Source organism: Protopterus annectens, chromosome 6.part0, assembly GCF_019279795.1.
Source record: "Protopterus annectens isolate FY-2018-M chromosome 6.part0, PAN1.0, whole genome shotgun sequence".
NCBI classification, from domain to species: domain Eukaryota; kingdom Metazoa; phylum Chordata; order Ceratodontiformes; family Protopteridae; genus Protopterus; species Protopterus annectens.
The window spans coordinates 1,107,715,672-1,107,738,181 of NC_056737.1; the positions used below are offsets into that span (position 1 = coordinate 1,107,715,672).

Here is a 22,510-nt window from a genome sequence, read left to right on the forward strand (position 1 = left end):
AACCCCATTGGGAAAAAAAACATAAATTTTTACTTTTCATTTTAAAAAAAGGACATTTTATGCCAACATTGGGACATCATTACTTCTTCAAATTTGATAAAATTGTGGACTCACACCAAAATACGTATACAAGACAGGATCCAATTTAAAAAGAATTTTGAAGAAAGCCAGTAATAACACAGATAATGAAGACAAACACAAAGGTATACATATATATATATATATATATATATATATATATACATATATATATATACAGATGTATATATATATATATATATATATATATATATATATACACAGATGTATATATATATATATATATATATATATATATATACATATAATATATATATACATATATATAATATATATATATACATATAATATATATATATACATATATAAATATATATATACATATAAATATATATATGTATATATATATATATATATATATGTGTATATACATACATATATACATACAGTTTAGTTCAGTTCTCTGCTGGGGTGCCATCTGTGCAGAGTCTGCATGCCGTTCCTGCGGTAGAATGGGTTTTCTTCCACATCCCAAAGACACTCTGCAAGTGGATTTGACACTCTAAATTGTCCCTAGTTGTGAGTATCTACATGTGTGTGCTTTCTGTGAAAGGTTGGGAGCTGGGCTGTAACACGACACCAGAAAAAAAAAAGACTGCCAATCATTCTGTGGACCATTGTTCCACTGTGGTGACCCCTAATGGGAAAAGCCAAAAGGAGAAGAAGTGTGTGTGTGTGTGTGTGTGTGTGTGTGTGTGTGTGTGTGTGTGTGTGTGTGTGTGTGTGTGTGTGTGTGCGCAAATAGTTATACAGACGTTATTATTATTGGATGAGACAGCCTTGAATTTCAACTTGTGTGTGTGTGTGTGTGTGTATGTATGTACATAGCCTTTGATCTGATCTGCATAGAGATCTGTTACCTGACTGTAAGTGTGTGTACAGAGGTTTTTGTAGTTATGCCATGATCATCAGTGTTGGATAAACTAACCTTGGATTTGAACGTGTGTGTGTGTGTGTGTGTGTGTGTGTGTGTGTGTGTGTGTGTGTGTGTGTGTGTGTGTGTGTGTGTGTGTGTGTGTGTGTGTGTGTGTGTGTGTGTGTGTGTGTGTGTGTGTGTGTGTGTGTGTGTGTACACATATCCTAGGATCTGAACTGCGTAGAGATCTGACAGCTGAATGTACCTCATATTTCAGTGTTCTGTTCCCTAATACACTTTAAAAACATTTGAGTTGCAGTTGGTACTATGTGTAGTTATTATTCACCTGTTTAAGAATAAGTATATGAAGAGTACTTTCATTTATGCATTACTGAAGTGCTCATCTAGCATGTCTGTGTAGTAACATGAAGTTGGTGTACTGCAGTAACAGTATCTGCTATAGTAATAATAAGGCTCTTTCATAGTACTGCATAGTACTGTAACAGTGAGGGTGCTGGTGCAGTTATGCAGTAACAGGTTGTATAAAGAAGTACAGATGTAATAATGAAAGTTGTAAGGAAGTATATTTGCTATCATTCTAGGACTTGGCTTTGTGTGGTATGGTCAGATAATAAAGGTGACCAGTAAAACTTTGCACTTGGATTAAGCATTGTATGTGTTCTAAATTAACCATGTGCACTTCACTTTAAAGGCTCAACAAGGCATCTCCTGCAGTATGAAACTGAGCGGCAGAGACATAATCTACCTATGATGGCTGCCATTGATCTGCTGAAGAGGCTGTATTCTACCAATAATGCGCTGTTTGTACTCCTCAGAACAATGGGATTGCAGGCAACAAATGCCGTTGTCCCTATGAAGGTAGGTACTTTCCTGAATACATCTCTGTCTTGGACTTGTTTACTTAGCTGACTGTAGTATGCTAGAGTGAAGTAGTACAATACAGCATATCCTCCTAAACTGTTGTTGTTTGCATCTGTGTAAAACTTGAACTGAACTCCTAAGTGTTCTCAGCAGCACTGTAGATCAGTGAAGATCAGTTTTTGATTTGTATAACTGTTAATTATACTGGATGTTCATCGTGTTTCACTGTTGCAGTCATTACACTTGGGTTATCCTGCTGGCAGGCTATCCGCAGTCGGCCTGAATTCCTAAGTCCTGGTCTGGCGTCGGTTGCTGTCGCCTCTTCCCTGACGTCAGATTGCCAGGGGTATAAAAGATGCAGCCGACGCCATTTTCTTCAGTCTTTCTTCCCGCACGGTGCCTGAAGCAAAAGCAGTTCGCCAGTGCCGGTCGGCTGACTCCTGAGATTTTCAAAACCGAATTTCAGATCTGAAGTCTTCGTTAAAGCTAAGTACCCCGTTGGGGAATCTTTTTTCTTGCTTCAGACTGATGTCAGAAAAAGTTAACAACTGTATTTCTTGTGGGAAGCAAATACCTCATAAGGATTTTCATTCTTAGTGTATTCCTTGCCTAGGCCCTGACCACGACATTGCTAGCTGTCTGTTTTGTGCTAGATTTAACCAACGCACTATTAAGCGTTGGTTCGATTTTGCCTTTCATTACTTTGGCCGAAGATTTAATTATATAATGCCGTCGGAACAGCCGACGACCGGAGTTTATAAAAAGCGCAAGGAAAAGGACAGGCATCCGAGGTCCAAAACTGACGACAAGGCCTCCACTAGGCCAGTCGCTGGTTCGCCGGTTCTCAGTGAGGTGCTTTTGCAGCCCCTGACACCCACTACCCCATTGCCACAGTCCGCTTCCGATTCCCACATGGAGCCGACTAGGCCTCTAGATACTCAAGGTATTGGACATTCGGAAATTATTCCCTCAGATGGGTCCGGAGCCGCTGAGCAGGCATCGGCTTCTGAGGGTGTATTCAGACCTACAGTTATATGTTAAGCCAACCTCAGCTTCAAAGGCAAAGACTAAAGCAGCTCTAAAGACAAAGAAACAAGTACAGCATTCTCCTGCACAGACTTCCATGCCTAAAAAACAGATGCTTAAAATGGCCGAAGACCTAATTACTTTGATCAGGGGTTCCCATCCCCCTCCAGATAAGAGGCTTAGGCAAGAGACAGAATATGAATCTTCAGATCAGGTTTCCATTTCCTCTGATTCCTCTTCTGAACAGGGATACTCCTTTCTTCCCTATGAGGATTCTGATGCTGAAGAGTCTATCCCTTCAGCCTCTCCTCCTGAGGATTATTCTTTTGGGGAAACCCTTCACACCATGAGGGAGCACTTTCACTGGGAGAGCCAAGAATACTCAGAATCTAAGAAAAGGCTCAGAGACTTTCTTTTCCTACCTCAGCACAGACCTCTTGCTATTCCACCTGTTCTAGACATAGTAGATGATGTTTTTTCAGATTCCAGCCTGTCTCCTGACTCTTTATCCCCTGCCTAAGCCGGACAGAGATACTACAGGTTTCCAGATTCCCACAAATTTCTATATAAAAACCCTGCTGCTGACCCAGAAACTATATCTCAGGGTCCCAAAGGGGTCAAGGCTTCCACTGCAAAAAACCCTGTCCCCTCTGATAGGGATTCTAGGGCACTAGATGTTGGAAAAAAGTTTACACTTCTGCTACCTTGGCTGTAAGGGCTTTAAATTGTCAGTTTCATATGCTTAAATATTAGCAATATTTAATGTCACTGCTAAAACAGAAAATGTTGACAAATTCTTAATGTGCAGATAACAAGGAAATGCAGGATTTATTGCATGCAGCTGAACAAGTGGGAAAATATTTGAAATGTGGTTTTGATTCACTGGAGGCCTCTTGCAGGGGCCGCTGTTATGGGTACTGTCATTAGAAGGCATGCTTGGTTAAAGGAACAAAATCTGCCTGATCATGTTAAAGCAAAATTATTGGATGCTCCTTTATAGCATGATACTTTGTTTGGTGTTAAGGCAGAAGAGGCATTGAAGAAAATGGAGGATAAAGCAAAATAGACAGTCAAAGATTTCTTACAGGTACAACAACCCAGATTTAGCAGGAACTGGCCTTCAAGGAATTGGTCCTTTCCAGTGTCAGACAGGCCACAAAGAGGCAGATACAGATGCCCTAGAGGCAGATCCCAGCCCCAAGGCTCATACAGGCCTAAACAGTGGGGTGCTTCTACCGCCAAAAGCAGAAAAGACACATCACAGCCATATAGAAAACAGTCCCAATGACTTTCCTCTGCCAATGCCAAGCACTTATCTTTTGGCAGGTCCCTTAGGGGGAAAACTAGCACTTTTTTCACAAAATTGGCATATAATCACCCAGGACAAATGGGTCTTGAATATAGTGTCCCAGGGCTACAGGTTCCACTTTCACACCCTGCCAAAGGCAAAAGGTATGCCAGACCTGCCACAAAATCAATGGGCAGAGGCACAAAAACAAGTTACATCCCTCATGGACATGAGGGTCATTCAGCAAGTACCACAGCAAGAGCAGGGACAAGGATTTTACACAAGACTATTTCTGGTACCCAGAAAGGACAAGGCCTGGAGACCAATACTGGACCTGTCTATTCTAAACACTTTTCTAGACGTTCCAAAATTCAAAATGTTGACTCTGCAGCAGCTTCTGCCCATGCTGGGCAAGAAGGCTTGGCTTGTAACTTTGGACCTAAAAGAGGCATACCTGCATGTCCCATTCAGACAAAATTGCAGACGATTCCTCAGATTCATAGCTGGATCAATGCACTACCAATTCTCTGCACTGCCCTTTGGCTTATCTACTGCGCCCAGGGTTTTCACAAAATGCCTGGCACCAGTAATTGCTTTTTGCAGACAAAGAGGAATTCAAATATACCCTTACTTGGACGACTGCCTTATTCAAGCAGAGAACAAAGACATTCTACTGAAGCATCTGGCGTTTGTAAAAAGATTACTAATTTGCCTAGGGTACACGGTAAACAAAAAGAAATCAAAACTAATACCCTCTCAAGAGATAATATTCCTGGGTGCAAGCTTAAATACAACTGCCCAGATGGCTTACCTCATGCCAGACAAACAAAGGCAACTGACTTCTTACTTCAAAATGTTGGCAACAAAGACCCAGTTATCTGCAAGAAAAATTCTGCAGGCTTTGGGCTTCATGGCTTCCTGCATTCTACTAATTCCATATGCAACACTGCATATGAGGAAACTACAATGGTATCTAAAAAGTGTTTGGACTGAACATTGCCACAGCCTGGAAACATTAATTACCCTCATTCCCTGCCTGCAACAGGAGTTTCGATGGTGGGCACAGGCCTGTCACCACAACAAGGGACAGCCATTCACTCTACCCACGGCCAGGCAAACACTAACAACAGATGCATCAGATTATGCCTGGGGAGCCTACATGGCAGGAAAATGTATTCTGGGAGCATGGCCAGCAAGCCAAATGCATCTTCATATCAATCAAAAAGAGATGCTAGCTGTTCAGAATGCCCTGACAGCCTTCAAGGATCTACTTCATCCAGGACAACTGCTGGTAAAGATGGACAATACTACAGTCATGTGGTACATAAACAAGCAGGGAGGCACACATTCCTACCCCCTCTGCAGACAAGCCATGACTTTGTAGAACACAGCATTGACTTATCAAGTACACCTGCAAGCACAATTCCTGCCAGGAAAGACAAATACTCTGGCAGACGAACTAAGCAGAAATCTCAAGGATCCTCACGAGTGGAAACTAGATCCACAAATCTTCAGCATGATAACAAGGAAATGGGGATGCCCAGACATAGATCTATTTGCCTCCCCGCACAACTGCCAACTACAGAGATTCTGCCCAAGGACTTATCACAAACAAGCATGGAAAGTGGATGCCCTGTCATTCAGCTGGAAAACCCTTACAGTATATGCCTTTCCTCCACTTCCTCTCCTCCCCAAGGTACTCCTAATGTCAGACAAGAGAAGCCAAAAATGATATTGATTGCCCCAGACTGGCCACGCCAGCACTGGTACCCAATCCTAAAGAGCTTGTCTCAAGGCCCAGCCTGGACATTACCCCAAATTCCTCATTTGCTGACCCAAGAAAACAATCAGATCCTGCACAGCCAACTCAGAACCCTAAATCTGGCTGCATGGCTGATAATTTAACCATTCAGAACACACTTCTCTCTAAAGCAGTTATGGATGTTATTTTGGAGGTCAGGAGGCCCAGCACCAGAAAATCTTATACAGAAAAATGGAAGAGATTCTGTGCTTGGAACCAGGCACAAGGAATGGATACACTTGTACCAAATATTCCTCAGATTTTACAATACCTAACTGAGATGCTGGACAAAGGCCTATCCTTCTCATCAATTAAGATCCATGCCTCTGCCATTTCAGCTCATTACAATACGGATCCACCTATTTTTTCACATCCATTGCTAAGGCAGTACATCAGAGGGGCCAAAAACATAAGACCTCCAAGGAGAGCTCCAACACCTGCATGGGACCTCAATTTTGTCTTGGAAAAGCTCACACTGCCTCCCTTTGAGCCAGCCAATACAGCTGAGATAAAATACTTATCATGGAAAACAGCTCTGCTCCTAGCAATAACCTCAGCAAGAAGAGTCTCAGAATTACAGGCACTAATGGCTGTGGAACCTTTTATTATTTTCCATCCAGACAGGGTTTCTCTAAGGACAAACCTAACATTTATGCCCAAGGTAGTGTCCAGTGTGGCTCTTAACCAAACCATTAATTTGCCTACCTTTTATCCAAACCCACAGAATAAGGGGGAGAGATGTCTGCATTCTTTGGACATACACAGACAGCTACGCTTCTACTTGGACAAAACTAAAGCCTTCAGAAAGACTGAGCAACTTTTAGTGGCATATGCTGCAGGATCGCAAAGAAAAGCTATTTCAAAGCAGACTATTTCAAAATGGATAGGCCACTGCATTTGTTTCTGCTATTCACAACATGGCAAATCAGTGCCTAAGGGCATTAGGCCACATTCAACCAGAGCAGCAGCCACTTCAGCAGCCTTTTTCAGAGGAGTACCAACAAAGGACATTTTGGAGGCTGCAACTTGGACTTCAGTGCACACTTTTACAAAGTACTACCACTTACCTCTTTACTCTAAATCCAGAGCAGGCTTCGCCACTGCAGTTCTGCAGGGCCTCATAGCCACTCCTAATTCTATCTAGGCCCAGCCGCCCAACCTCAGCTTTGGGATTCAACCCAAGTGTAATGACTGCAACCGTGAAACATGATGAACATAGTACAGTTGTGTACCTACCATAAATGTAGATGTTCGAGTGTATTCACTGTTGCAGTCCAGGTTACCCTCCCTCCATCCCCTTTCATTGCTGGGACTTATCTGTACTACTCTATTCTATACAACCTATGTGGTGTATTTGCTTGTAGATGAAGGTAATGTTTATGTTACTGCATGCTTTTTTATGAGCAGAATTTTTAGCCTACCCTTTTGGGGGCACCTGACATCTGGGGCAAGAAAAACTGGAGAAAATGGTGTCGGCTGCATCTTTTATACCCCTTTTGCACTGATGTCAGGAAAGAGGTGACAGCAACCGACGCCGGACCAGGACTTTGGAATTCAGGCCGACTGCGGGTAGCCTGCCAGCAGGATAACCCAAGTGTAATGACTGCAACAGTGAATACACTCGAACATCTACATTTATGGTAGGTACACAACTGTACTTTTTGCCTTCCGGTAACTCTGGTCACTATGTATGATGGAATACCACTGGATCTCATATGGCTTCCGGTTTGGTAGACTAGCTTTTAAAGATCAAGATTGTGGTATCTTGGAGAATTCACTTTTCACTATGATACTGTGTTCTCAGAATAAGTATGTTTAAGTAGCAGGGGCTATGAGGAGTTTGGGGGCAGGCTGCACCCCACCTGCAAAAATGCTTCAGGAGTGAAACATTGAGCTTTGATTGTCATTGCCTCACCTATCAATCTGCTGCTAATTACCAGACTCATGAGTGTTCATAACTCGTTTATCGAACTTTAGTTGTGGAGATAAAAGTACTTACTGTGTCTGACCCCCCCACCCCCCCGCCGCCATGTTCACGTGATAGTTGCATATGAGAGAAGTAGATTATGGATTTTTTGCTTATGGTTACTTTTAATCTGAGGTGGAAGGAGGAGAACATGTTATAGATGTGGAAAACAGAGTATGCAGTTAGGAAGTGGAAAAAAGGGCACAGAACATAATAAGGGAACAAACGAGCGAGTCAGATAATGACTAGGTAGTATTAATATGCGTGTAAGCAGTTTAATTAATAAAATGAGGTCACTGCTGGCAATGATGCAGAAGGGAGGAGTGGACATTGACAGTAGCACAGAAACATGGGCCAGTAGCAAGAAGGGAAGCTGGGACATGGAGTTGCCTTTGTTAGGCTGCTCAGGAATGGCAAGGAAAGGATTGACATGGGGAGTGATCGTTGTAAAAGAGAGCATCAGACAGGAGGTGGAACATCACTCCATGAAGGGGGCAAGAGAGCAGGCAAGGTTGGGGCCTAGGGTGAGCACCTTTATGATTATGGTAGAGGAGGCAGAGCATGCTGCTAGATTGATACAGTGACTTGGTCCCGGACGCATCAGGGAAGGAGGATAAAAACATGGGGGAGAGAATAAATAAGAGGGGTAGAAGAAGGGGGTAATAATCTTGGGGGAGCTGAATCTTCTAGGAACAGAAAGAGATTTTGCGCTGAAGAGTTGAGGTGGAGCAATATTTGATTGAAGTCTTTGATTATGAAGGTTTAAGCCAACTAATGCAGGACTGCATTAGAAAGGGTAGAATTCTGGATGTGGTCTTTACCAAGGTGGTGAGGGTCAGGGATGTCTGGGTGAGTATGCCGTTAGCCAACAGTGGTCATGCCATTGTATGGAATAGAGAAGGAGAGGTTAAGAGTAGTTAGATAATGATGTGTAGTTTTATTAAGATGAACTGCTGGAGAGAGTCATGAAATATTATCTGGGGAACAGGGACAAAACTAAAGGAGCAAACAAGCTGTGAGAATGGGTCTGGGATTCAATATTTGGGACTTTGGACAAAGGTTTGAGGAAAAGACCGCCACTGTGGCTACCGAGAAAGGTGACGCTAATCAGCAGGACAAAAGATAGGGCATTGAAAAGTCAGGAGGGTGCGGAGGTGGAGGAGACGCATTACAAGAAGACAAGCAAAAGAGCAGTGAAGTACTTCAGGCTAGGTAAAAAGAACAGACACTGAAAGCGAGCTGGAAGAAGGGATCATGAGGGAAACCGAAAGCTTGCTTGTATACCACAAAGAAGGAAGGGAGGGACATGTTTGTTCAGGTAGAAGATGGTACTTAATTAGCATTTTGCTTCATTGTTTGCAGAGAAAAGCAAATGAAGAACACCAAATTAAGGGAAGAAAGTAGGGCAGGGTGGAAAGAGAAGTGGGCTGACGCCAGGCTACAGAAAATGGAAGTTGAAGAGGAACTGGCTTCCATAAGGGAGGGCACAGCAGAGAGACCATATAGAAGCTGACTTGTAGAACCCACAGGAATATGGGTGGTATACTGGCAGAGCCTCTAACCAAAGTTTTCAACAGATGTCTGACGACTGTGAGAGTGCCTTAGGACAGCAGAATAGCAGTATTGATACTCTACTATAATGGACAAGCAGAAGAAATCCGTAGAACTACAGGCCTGTTATCCTAACAGCACTGGCAGGGAAAGAGATGAAGAGAATCCTGAGGGAAAGCTTTATTGTTTTCCTAGAGGCCATTAATTTCCAGAGTAGCAACCAGTGTGTGTTTATGGTCAGAAGACACTGTCAGACAAAATTGATCCACTCTAATGACTGAAAGACAGAACACCTTGACAAAGGAGTATCTGTAGGCATGGATTAAGTGGATTCAGCAAGGCTTTTGTCTCACTCCTGTGCAGGCAGCTGCTAGGAAGACTGGAGGTGTTAATGGTTGGATCAAGACAAAGGAATTGAATACCTGTATGGTTAAAAGATAAGCTACAAAAGGTTGTTGTGAGGTAATGTAAAGATTAAGGAAGCTGACCAGTGGAGTACTGCAGGGGTCAGTCATGGGTTCAGTACTCTTCACTGCATTCATGTCAGGCATATCTGAGAGAAGATGGAATAGGATCAGCCTCTTTGCTGATAAAACAAACATAGGTGCTGCAGTGGAATATGGGGGAGGAGTCTAAGGAAGGTTCCTAGGTAAGTATTAGGCTATCAGACTGCAAAGACTGCAAGCTTAGATGACAACAACCAGAGCTCAGAATAAAACCTCATACTTTGTATCTGTGAGGTAAAGACCTTAACCATTATCCCCACTTTTCTCCCCTTCTAGCTTTGGAAGAGCTGAAAGTTGGCATTTGAAGTAAGTTGTAGCCATATGCAAAGTACTTGCACCTAGGTTACAGCAGCCATTAGATGAAGTATCAGCTGAGGGGGGGGGTTGAACTGATGCAAAGAGAGCAGGAAAAGGATCCAAAAGTGTTAATCACATCTAGATAGAAGGGGGAGGGCAATGGAAACAGCCAACAGAATGGTCGAGTATATCTAGCCACACTTCACATACTGTCCTCAATCCTGCAGAACTTACATTGAGAAGGGGCCACAAACAGCTGGAATGAGTCCAGAGGTAAACAGCAGAAGGGGATGTATGGTGGAGTGGAAGAGAGAGAACCATGGACTAGAGCAGCTAAAACTCTTCTGACTGGAGATCAGAAGAAACAGGAGTAACATGATTTAGATGTACATGATCTTGTCAGGCAGATGTGATGGTGTCATCCTCTACATGAATGAGAGAGGGGGAGGAAGGTCATAGGCTGCAGATTGTAGAAACCAATGACTCCTTGGTCTACAAAAGTATTTCTTCACAGAGAAGGTTGCGGATCCATGGAATGGACTGCCAGAGTGGTGGTGGGAGTCTGCACAGGCATTCAAAAGGTCATGAAACTGGAGGAGAAAACATGGGAGCTAGAAATGGGGGAGCTAGAATGTTGAATGTACTTAAAAGACCATATAGATCAGCTTACTATCTCCTTTTGCCTTCAAGCAGTATCAGCTGAGGGGGAGGGGGTAGCAGAAATGCAAAGGTCTTTACTAACTCTTTATAGCCTTCTTTGATTCATTTGTCAGGCGGTAGTGTGTGTCAGATCTGTTGAACCTGAACCACATAGGGATTGATTCATAATTTTATGTATTTATCTATTTATTTTACATTTGTTTACCAGGGAGGTCCGACTGGACTAAGCTGTCCGTTTTCAGCGGAGGCCTGGGGAGAAAAGCTCCTGAAAAATTGCTAACATACTGTACATAAGATATTTACATGAGCATTGTGGTTTACACATACAGTTACAAAATCTAGCAGATAATAACATATGATTGCATAAGATATTTACATAAGCATAGTGGTTTAGACATACATTTAAAAGTATAGCAGGTAGTAACATATGATTGTTGTTCATACAGTATGTTTAGTAGAGATGATCCTGAAGATGTAATGAAGATAAGAGAAGAAAGGAAAAACTAAAAATACTAGCCAGTTTGTCAAAGGAGGAGAGTGTAGACAAGTTCATATGAGGTTCATTGACATTTTAAGGGAAAGCTTTTCAACTTAGTCTGGGGGAGAGTTAGTGGGTATAAATGGGACAGTGTGGAGTAGGTGGCAGTGAGTTGGTAAGTAACGGGATAATACAGGTAGTGCATCTGTGGGAGTTTTAAAGAAGAGGTTGGATTGTGGGTAGGGAAAAGGTGTTCGAATATGTCAGCCAGGTGCTAGGCAGTTGCATGTCCAGGAATTGTTTAGGTGGGAAATAAGCTGTTTTTTGAAGAAGGTTTTGTTAGGTTGTATCCTGATTTGTAGTGGTAGGGAGTTCCAAGTCTTGGCAATATTGCTAGAATACGGGGAGTCACCAGAGCTGTAATGGCTTTTGGAGATTGCGATTAGTGCCTTGTTAGTGGATCTAAGTTTTGAAGTGAGTTATTCAGAAACTCCATTTTCATTAGGTAACAAAGGAGTGTCTGCATCCTTCATAACTGGAGCCTGGCTGTGTGGATTTTTTTTTACAACTGCCTTTATGTTTGTTTTAATCTTTGTTCTTATAGCAGTGACAGGGATTCTACTCTTTACAAACTTACCTAGAATTCCCTTTGGGGACGGTAGTTCTTTGCCATATTACTGGACCTTGCTGTCTTGTACAGAGGGTGGCCAAAGGACTAAATGAGTCCAGACTTAACAGCTTTATGGTGTAAATCCTACATCTGCTACCCATGTACTATATAAACTTTTGAAGACTTACACTTGGTGTAGGAGAAAGGAGATCTTTTCATTTCTTCATACATTCTATTGCCAAAGCTAAAGGATATCTTCTAGACAACCTACACAGAGGCATAGAAGAAAAGGCTTCAGTGAGGGGCTAACTTTGGTCTTTGAATGAATATTCTCTGCTTTTTTTTTTAACATTTTTGTAAGTCTGTCTTTGGAAACTGAACTCCTGAGTCAGTGATGAGATCATTGAGATTTACAGTAATAATTCGTAATTTCCACAAATCACTTGAGGGACAGCTACTGCCTGAAGTACACTCATCATCTGTGAAGCACTTAGGGTCTTTATTATATGAATGAAAGTTCGTATAATCGATCGCTGTAATGAGCGAAAATCCCAGAAATCGAGATGCATGCTGTGGGATCGCAGTACAGTGAAGATTGGAGTATCTGCCCTTTCCTCACTGTAGTGCAATCTCAAGTTGGAATATATATTTAGCGGGGGGTGGGGTGCAGCCTCCCATAATATCGTTTTCTGGGATTTTCGCTCATTAGAGCGATTGATTATATGAACTTTTGTTCATATAATATAGACCCAAGCACTTATGCCTGTTCCATTGAAATCAACGACCATTGTGACAGCATTCTTTGCACCTGCCTGTGTCTACATATAGGGGAACACCACAGTTATGTATACCAACTCTGAGATCATCACGCCTCAGAGAAAAGGGAATATACCAAAAAATGACAATCTCTGACTTGATATATGTAAGCCTGGAGTTTTGTTAATTTGGTCCCAGTATATCAGAACTTTGCAGTCCGAGTCACACCATTGTAAATAGTTTCCATTTCTATTTTTCAGGTCTTGTTGGCTGTTCCTCTGAAGGAAGTTCTTTTTGGTCCATCTGTTTTGAAACTGCTTCCCCAAGAGTACAAGCAAAATGGTCTCTGTATTATTGGCCCATTTCTTTCGTTTGGCTACAAACTGCTGTTGGGATAGGCATCTGCTCCACCTTCATCAGTGTTGTGGGATCTGACTTCTTCCATGATAGTGACAGTTTTTCTTTCTCTAGAATCCTTCTGAAGTTGATTACTTGAGGTAGGAGTATGCAAGGATATACTAACTTCTATCCATTCAAAAAATGCATACTTTTGCATTTCATAGTCCTACAACTGGGGGGTGCTGATGTCAGTTACAATAAGATCTTTGGTTTCATCTTTGACTCTATTTCGACTCTGTAACTTGGCCAACAGTTGGTGTAACAGCAAGACTGTAGGATTTTCTGAGTCTGTAATTTAGTTGTCTTGTTAAAGATTATTGTTCAGTCTTTCACAGAGTGCATATCACAAACATGAAACAAACACTTTGTGAAAAATCTTTTAGGGCCAGTAAAAAAAATTTGTTTTGCAAATTCTCACTGGTTTGTTCATCTGCACTGTGGGGAGAAAGTTGAGCACTGGATGAGCCATCATCCAGGGAACCTTGTAGGCTGGATGCTTTTCCCTTGGCCTGTGTACTGGTCCTCTAGTTAATGTCAGAGAAGTCCCAGAATGCCAGTCTGATAGTATGCTAGTGCATCTACAAGCTCACCAGATAGTAGCTTCAGTGGTACATACAGCTTGGTGAGCGTGGATGCCTTAGCCTGTTGTGATACATTCTGAAATTCCTGCTTCTGTTACAAGGCAGTCATGCAACAGTTTGGTTGCCTGCCTCCATCAGAATGGGTGATTCTGCACTCCATGTTAAGTCAGCCAGATCCAGTGTCCAGGACATTAATCAGTCATGAGTAATCTGGTGCACAGTCAGGGCTTTATATCTCTGCGTTAAGTCAGTACTTCTCCTTTGGGCAAATCGTTGACATTTTTAACTTAAAAAGGACATTTGGTGCCAAGAAGAGAATAAATCATTTCTTCAAAATATCTAGAAGGGGAATAGAATAAAGTAAACTAATTCAGATAATTCACCGTCAGTAAGATCACATTCAGATGAGGAATAAAATGTAAATAATAGAATAAGAATGTAATAAAAAGGGGCTGAAATACTTGTTATCTTGAGAAAAACCGTCCTATAAGACTGACGGGGTACTTACAGAGTTGGAACTGTCAAGTGACTCATGGTTTTGAGCTGTAAGAAGGAATTTGCCTACAGGTAGTTTGCTAACAAAGATTTTATTGCAGACAGTATTCTTTTATTCATTCATTTGTTGTTTGGCTGATTAAGGTAGGTACACTACTAAGCTGTAAGGGTTTATTTTCAGTCTTGAATTTATTACAGTAATCAGAAATCCGAAATATAATAGTATTTTCAACTTGAAAAATAATAGAAGTATGTACATAAGAGTTGTACACCAAAGTAATAGCTGTTGATTATACATGAGTGAAGATCACATTATTTGCAGACGTTAGGGGAGTATGCAGAAGGGGTCACTCTTTCAGTAGTCATTACCCTTGGGACTTCTGATGGAGAAGGCCCAATAACCAGCCTGACTTCCTGAGCTTACCACCCTTCCCTGCCCCAGGTAGGCAGATGACTGCAAATGCCCAATGTAAGAGTGATATCCACCTGCACCATCTTCAGTTCATTCTTGTAACTCTGCCAATGCAGAGAAAGGTAAGGGATCTGATGATGTCCTTTTCATTCTTCCTCACTACTGGGTTATGGATATGACCCTCGGGTCCGACTCAGCTGCATTTTGTCCAGACTTGGATCCTAGTTTCGAGCTCCTTTCTCTACCCACAATGCCCTACTCTGTCTGTAGCTTCCTCGGATCTTGTTTGCCACCTAGCTGGTGCAGTGTGGATTCCTGGTGTCATGTGCAAATTTTCTTTGAAGTTATAACTTAAAGTTTCTTTATTCCCTTTCTTATAACTTTACTGTTAGTGTATTTTTCATACTTTTCCTCCCCTCCCAGCAGTTTTCATAGGTGTTAGGGGTTGTATTTTGTCTTACCCTTCCTTCCTGCATCTTCTCCCAGAGTGGTTAGGACTTCTGCCTTCTGTTCACTGTTTTTCTGCTGCTGTATTAACAAAAACAAAAAAAAATCACGTTTCTATTTTTTTATTTAGTGACAGATTTTCTTCTCTATCTTTACAGCTGTTGTGGTGTGCTGTTTTTTCTCTCTAGGTGCCTGTGGTTGTTGTCGATCTTGCTTCCCTTTTAGGCATGTCTGAGAAGCCAACTGGGTTTAAGCGATGCTCGGAACGTGGGCATAAAATTCCCCATTCCATGGCATACAGTAAGTGTGATTGCTTAGGTCCAGACCACCTGCGATCAGATTGTATTATTTGTGAGGGATTTAATCCCCAGGCCATTGCTAATCACAGGAATAAACATTTCTTAAAAGGACTGTTACCTGATGTTCTTCGTGTTTCACAGTTGCAGTCATTACATTTGGGTAATCTGCTGGCAGGTTGCCCTCAGTCAGCCTGATTAACAAAGTCTTGGGTCCTGCGTCGGTTGCTGTCCCTTCTTCCATGACGTCAGGTCGTCAGGGGTATAAAACATGCAGCTGATGCCATTTTCATCAGTCTTTCTTGCCGCGAGGTGCCCGAAGCAGAAGCAGTTCGCAATTGCCGGTCAGCTGACTCCTGAAATTTTCGTTTTCGAGTTTCAAACCGAAGTCTTCAACCTAAAGCTAAGTACCCCATTGGGGAAACTTTTTCTTGCTCCTTACCGATGTCAGTAAAAGTTAATAATTATATTACTTGTGGGAAGCAAATAACTCATAAGGATTTTCATTTGTACTGTATTCCTTGCCTAGGCCCTGACCACAACGTGCCTTGCTGTCAGTTTTGTGCTAAATTTAACCAACACACTATTAAGTGTCGGTATATTTTTTCATCTTAATATTTTGGCTCAAGATTTAACTATCCAGAAATGTCGTCGGTTAGTAATCCGACTATCAGAATTCACAAAAAACGCAAAGAAAAAGACAGAGACAGACCGTTGAGGTTCAAAACAGATTACGAAGCTTCTCCTAAGCCAGTCGCCGGTTCGCCGGTATTCAGTGAGACGCTTTTGCAGCCCTGATACCTGCTACTTTTGATTCGCAGGCCTCTACTGAGACCCATTCGGAGTCCGGTATGCCGGGAGACACTTTAAGTATTGAACCCGCAGATGTCTCTACCTTAGATGGGTCCGGAGCCGCTGAGCAGGTACCGGCTTCTGAGGGTGTTTTCAGGCCTAAAGATTTGTATATTAAACTGACGCCATCCTCAAAACCAAGGCCAAAATCAACTTCTATGTCTAAAAAACCAACGCTTGGGCCACTATGCCTAAAAAACAAATTATCAAAATGGCTGAGGATTTAATTACCTTGATCAGGGGCTCCCAACCCTCTCCTGCTAAGAAGCCTAGGCAAGGCACTGATTATGAATCTTCAGATCAGGTTTCTATTTCTTCTGATTCCTCTTCTGATCAGGAATTATCTATTCCACCTTATGAGAACTGTGATGCAGAAGAATCCATCCCTTCTGCTTCTCCTCCTGAGGATTTTTCTTTTGGAGAAACTTTGCATACCTTCAGGGAACATTTTCATTGGGAGAGTCAGGATTTTTTAGAATCCAAAAAGAGGCTTTTAGGGATTTCCTTCTTCTTCCTCAGCATAGGTCTTTGGCTATACCTCCAGTTCTAGACATTGTTGATGTTTTCTCAGAATCCAGCATGGCTCCTGATTCCCTGCCTCTGGCTCCTAGTAAGCCAGACAGCTATTACAGGGTTCCTGACTCCCACAAATTCCTTTTTAAAAACCCTACTGCTGACTCTGAAACAATTTCTCAGGGCCCCAAGGTGTTAAGGCTTCTACTGGTAAAAATCCTACCCTTTCTGATAGAGACTCCAGAGCGCTGGATAGATGGGGTAAGAAGATTTACACGTCTGCAACCTTGGCAACCAGGGCTTTAAACTGTCAATTTCATATGCTTAAATATCAGCAGCATGTCATGGGCTTACTTAAACAGAAAATGATGTTGATTTCTGACTGTGTGGAAAATAGAGTTACAGGATTTATTGCATTCAGCTGAACAAGTTGGAAAGCATACTTTACAATGTGGTTTTGATTCCTTGGAGGCTTCTTGCACGGCCGCTGTAACTGGATCTGTGATCAGAAGGCATGCTTGGCTCAAGGAGCAAAATCTTCCTGATCATGTTAAAGCAAAATTGTTGGATGCTCCTTTACAACAGGACAGTCTATTTGGTAATAAGGCAGAAGAAGTTTTGAAAAAGATGGAAGACAAAGCTAAATCTTTGCAAACTGTAAAAGATTTTCTACAAGTGCAGCCACCCAGGTTCAGTAGCCACTGGCCTACTAAGAACTGGTCCTTTCCAGTACCCACCAGAGCCACTCAGGTCAAACCCAGACACTCCAAAGGCTCCAGGTTTCAGTCACAAGGGACTTACAGAACAAAACAATGGGGTGCCTCCACCTCCAAATCTAGAAGTAGCAAGGCACCTCCCTATGGTAAACAGTCTCAATGACTTTTCTCTGCCATTTCCAAGCACTTATCTTTTGGCATCCCCTTTGGGGGGAAAACTAGCACTTCATGCACAAAATTGGCATCTAATTACCCAGGACAAGTGGGTTTTAAATATAGTATCCCAGGGATACAGATTTAATTTCCACACATTGCAAATTCCAAACAGATGGCCAGATCTGCCTCCAAATCAGTGGGCAGAGGCCCAGAAACAAGTTATGTCCCTCATGAATATGGGGGCTATTCGACCAGTACCAGAAAAGGAAAAGGGACAAGGTTTTATTCAAGACTTTTCCTGGTACCCAGAAAAGACAAATCATGGCGTCCAATTCTGGACTTATCCATTCTAAATACATTCCTGGACATTCCAAAATTCAAGCTGCTGACTCTACAACAGTTACTGCCTATGCTAGGCAAGGATGCCTGGTTGGTAACTCTAGACTTAAAAGAGGCTTACCTGCATATCCCAATCAGGGAATCTTGCAGAAGATACCTCTGCTTCAAAGCAGACTATTTGCATTACCAGTTCTCTGCACTGCCCTTTGGCTTATCTGCTGCGCCCAGGGTCTTCACAAAGTGCCTGGCACCAGTAATTGCATTTTGCAGACAAAGAAACATTCAAATTTTTCCTTATTTGGATGATTGTCTAATTCAGGCAGAAAACAAAGGACACTCTTCTACAGCATCTGGTGTTTGTAAAAAGGCTTCTAACTTGCCTAGGATACACCATAAACAAAAACAAATCACATCTGGTACCCTCTCAAATAATTACATTCCTGGGTGCAAGCTTGAATACAACTGCCCTGATGACTTACCTTACATCAGAAAACCAAATCCAATTGATGACTTACTTCAAACAAGTGGTCACAAAAACCCATTTATTTGCAAGACAAATTCTGCAGGCCTTGGGGTTCATGGCTTCCTGCATTCTTCTAATTCCATATGCAAGACTGCATATGAGGGAACTTCAATGGTACCTAAAAAGCTTATGGTGTCAACATTGTCACAGCCTGGAAACAATGATTCCTATCATTCCTTGCCTGCAGCAAGAGTTCCTATGGTGGGCAGAAGCCTGTCACCAAAACAAGGGACTGTCATTCATTCCACCCCTGCCACCCAAACCCGGACTACAGATGCATCAGACTATGCTTGGGGGGGCGCATCTGGCAGGGAGATGCATTCAGGGCGAATGAAGGCCAAATCAAATGCACCTGCATATCAACCAGAAAGAGATGCTAGGTGTACACAATTGACAGCTTTCAAGGACTTTCTTCATCCAGGACAACTACTGATAAAGACTGACAATACCACAGTCATGTGGTACATAAGCATGGGGGTACCCATTCCTACCCCCTTTGCAGACTAGCCATGGCTTTGTGGAACACAGCCTTGACTTACCAAATACATCTACAAGCTCAGTTCCTGCCAGGAAAGCAAAATAGTCTGGCAGACTAACTAAGCAGAAATCTTATGGACCCACATGAATGGAAACTGGATCCACAAATCTTCAGCATGTTGACATGCAAATGGGGGAGCCCAGACACAGATCTTTTTGCCTCACCCCAAAACTATCAGTTGGACAAATTCTGCACAAGAATCCATCACAAAAAAGCTTGGAAAGTGGATGCTCTATCCTTCAGCTGGAAAAACCTATCAGTCTATACCTTTCCCCTTCTGCCTTTGCTCTCCAAGGTATTACTAAAAGTCAGACAGGAAAAACCAAAAATGATTCTGATTGCTCCAGGCTGGCCTCACCAACACTGGTACCCGCTCCTACACAATATGTCACACCTTTCTCCTTGGTACCTGCCTCAGACACCTTATCTACTGTCTCAGCAGAACTATCAAATTCTACACACTCGGCTCCCAACTCCGAATCTTGCAGCATGGCTAATCAGCTAATTTCACCGGTTACATCTCTCAGCAAACCTGTGATGGATGTCATTTTGGAGGCTAGAAGGCCTAGTACTAGAAAATCTTATGCTGATAAATGGAAAAGATTCTGTGCCTGGAATCAGGCACAAGGAATAAGCACAGCAATTCCCAGTATTCCTCAGGTTCTGCAATATTTAACTGAGATGCTTCACAAGGGCCTATCTTTCTCTTCCATAAAAATCCATGCCTCTGCCATTTCAGCTCATTACAGCACAGAACCTCTCCTATTCTCTCATCCTCTGCTAAAGCAGTATCTCAGAGGGGCCAAAAATTTAAGACCTCCCAGGAGAGCACCAACTCCTGCATGGGACTTCAGTTTTGTGTTGGAAAAGCTCACCCTACCTCCTTTTGAGCCAGCTGCTACTGCAGACATAAAATTACTCTCTTGGAAGACAGCTTTTCTTTTAGCAGTCACTTCAGCTAGAAGGATTTCAGAACTACAGGCCCTCATGGCAATGGAGCCTTTTATTATTTTCTACCCAGACAGGGTAGCGCTCAGGACCAATCCATCCTTTATGCCTAAAGTGGCAATCTAGTCTGGCTCTTAATCAGACCATTCATCTGCCAACTGTTTTCCCAAATCCACAGAACAAGGGGGAGTGGATTCTGCATTCTTTGGATGTACACAGACAACTAAGATTCTACTTGAACAGGACAAAATCTCTAAGAAAATCTGAGCAACTACTGGTGGCATTTGCTGCAGGGGCAGAGGAAAAGGCTATTTCAAAATGGATAAGCCATTGTATTCGTTTCTGCTACATGCATCATGGTAAACCTGTCCCCAGGGGGATCAGATCCCATTCCACCAGGGCTGCATCTACTTCTGCAGCCTTTCTCAGAGGGGTTCCTACCAGAGACATTCTAGAAGCTGCTACCTGGAGCTCAGTTCATACGTTCACCAAGAATTACCATTTACCTCTCTTCTCTAAATCCAGAGCAGGCTTTGCCGCTGCTGTCCTGCAGGGCCTTATAGCTGCTCCTAATGCTGTATAATTCCATCCTCCCAACCATAGCTTTGGGATTCTACCCAAATGTAATGACTGCAACAGTGAAACACGAAGAACATAGTACAGTTGTGTACACTTACCATAAATGTAGATGTTTGAGTGTATTCACTGTTGCAGTTCTGGTTACCCACCCGCCAGCCCCCTACTTTTCTCTTTTTGTACCTCTTCTTTCTTTTACTATGCTCAAAAGCCTTTTTGTTGTATTTTCTTTTATTTGGAGGTATATTTTTTGTGTCCTAAATTACATGTGTGTGTATATATATATATATATATATATATATATATATATATATATTTTTTTTTTTTTTTTTGCTCCCCATTTGAGGGGTACCTGGCATCTGGGGCAAGAAAAACTGATGAAAATGGCGTCTTCTGCATGTTTTATACCCCTGACGACCTGACATCAAGGAAGAAGGGACAGCATCCGACGCAGGACCCATGACTTTGTTAATCAGGCCTACTGAGGGCAACCTGCCAGCAGATTACCCAAATGTAATGACTGCAACAGTGAATACACTCAAACATCTACATTTATGGTAAGTGTACACAACTGTACTTTTCTTCATCCTCATCAGGGGCTCAAACTCCCCAAGTGAGTCATTCTGGGATGTTGGAACCAAGAAAACACTCTCATAAGACCTCAAGGGTTTCCTCTGAGCCTCTGGCAAAACCAGCAAAGTCCTCTGATCCAATCTGGTCAGATCCAGGACCTGATCAGATCCAAGACCCAGTTCTGCCCCATCAGATCCAAGACACTCCTCAGATCCAACAGGTACCTTTACTGTGACTGCCTCCCCTAGGCCATCCTTTTCTACCATGGATTCAGAGAACTTGGATCCAAGTGTTAGAGTTGAACACCGGAGTTTTCTGTCAGGGTAGTTTCCCTAACACTACCTTCAAAGCTGTTAAACTCCATCCAGACATTCCAGGCCTGCATCAGTTGCCTCTTCCAGTTCCTCCAGGAACCTGTCTGATGTTGATATGGACAGAATGATGCGGAAGTTCCTCAAAGCTCAAATGGAGATGGGGTGCTGTCAGCTCTGTCCCCAGTTGGATCCATGAGTGTCCCCACCACTATGTTTCAGTCTCCTTTTCTGATCTGACCAGTGATTTCAGAGTTCCAGGATCCCAGGTACCAGAGAGTCAGTATTGGATCCAAGGAAGCTTCCTTCCTTGACTTTGACGGCTACCCTGACCAGCTCTGCTCCAATTTCATCTGATCAGAGTGAGTCTCAGATCCATGAAGGTGGCATCGGATCCAGGGGAGGGGTTCGGTTCTGACCTTCATGGACCTGTCCCCTCTTTTTGTTGCTTCTGCCCTTGACAGCTCGGGTCTGATTTTGTCTGGAGACCACGGATCAGGAGTTGTTCCCATCCACGCTTCCTCAACGGTGTCTGCTCTGAAGGAGATGGGTGGAGTTTCTCCAGGTCCATCGACTTTCCAGATTGTGAAAAGGACTCTCTTTCTCTCTTCACAGAGAACTGACCTCTTTCAGCTCCGATCCTCCCCTTCATCCTCCACTGGATCTGAGTGCTGAGCCCATCATCTCTGTCCAAGTTCAGCCTGCCTTGAGCAGCCTCCAAGTTATTCCCCTGATGAAGCCCCCCTATCTTCCAGTACCTCCCCTGAACACCCCACAGAGGAGATTCCTCCAAAGAAAACATGCAGAAGGAAGTACATGGACTCCCCGATGGAGTCACTCACAGAAGTCACAGAGTTTTGGAAGCTTTTGGGGCAGGCCTGTCGACATCTTGGGTGACCCCCCGGCAGACAAACTGAATTAGTTTCCCAACAGGTGTAGAAGGACACTATCGAGCCAATGCCCAAGTGCCCTGACAAATTTCTTGTTCCCACCAAAAATGGGCTTCATTGGTTTAAAGGTGTCCCTGTTGATGCCATTGTTGCAGCAGCAGCTACTACG

At 42.8% G+C, this 22,510-nt stretch overlaps 1 protein-coding gene across 3 annotated transcripts in view; it reads left to right on the forward strand.

The window, feature by feature from the left end:
* Positions 1 to 22,510, forward strand: part of COQ6 (coenzyme Q6, monooxygenase) — a 340,661-nt gene that overhangs the window by 281,455 nt on the left and 36,696 nt on the right. For all 3 annotated transcript variants that reach the window (XM_044074721.1, XM_044074722.1, XM_044074723.1), the window contains one exon: positions 1,668 to 1,834. In XM_044074721.1, coding sequence (XP_043930656.1) covers positions 1,668 to 1,834 — 167 coding nt within the window. The remainder of the gene's footprint in view (positions 1 to 1,667; positions 1,835 to 22,510) is intronic.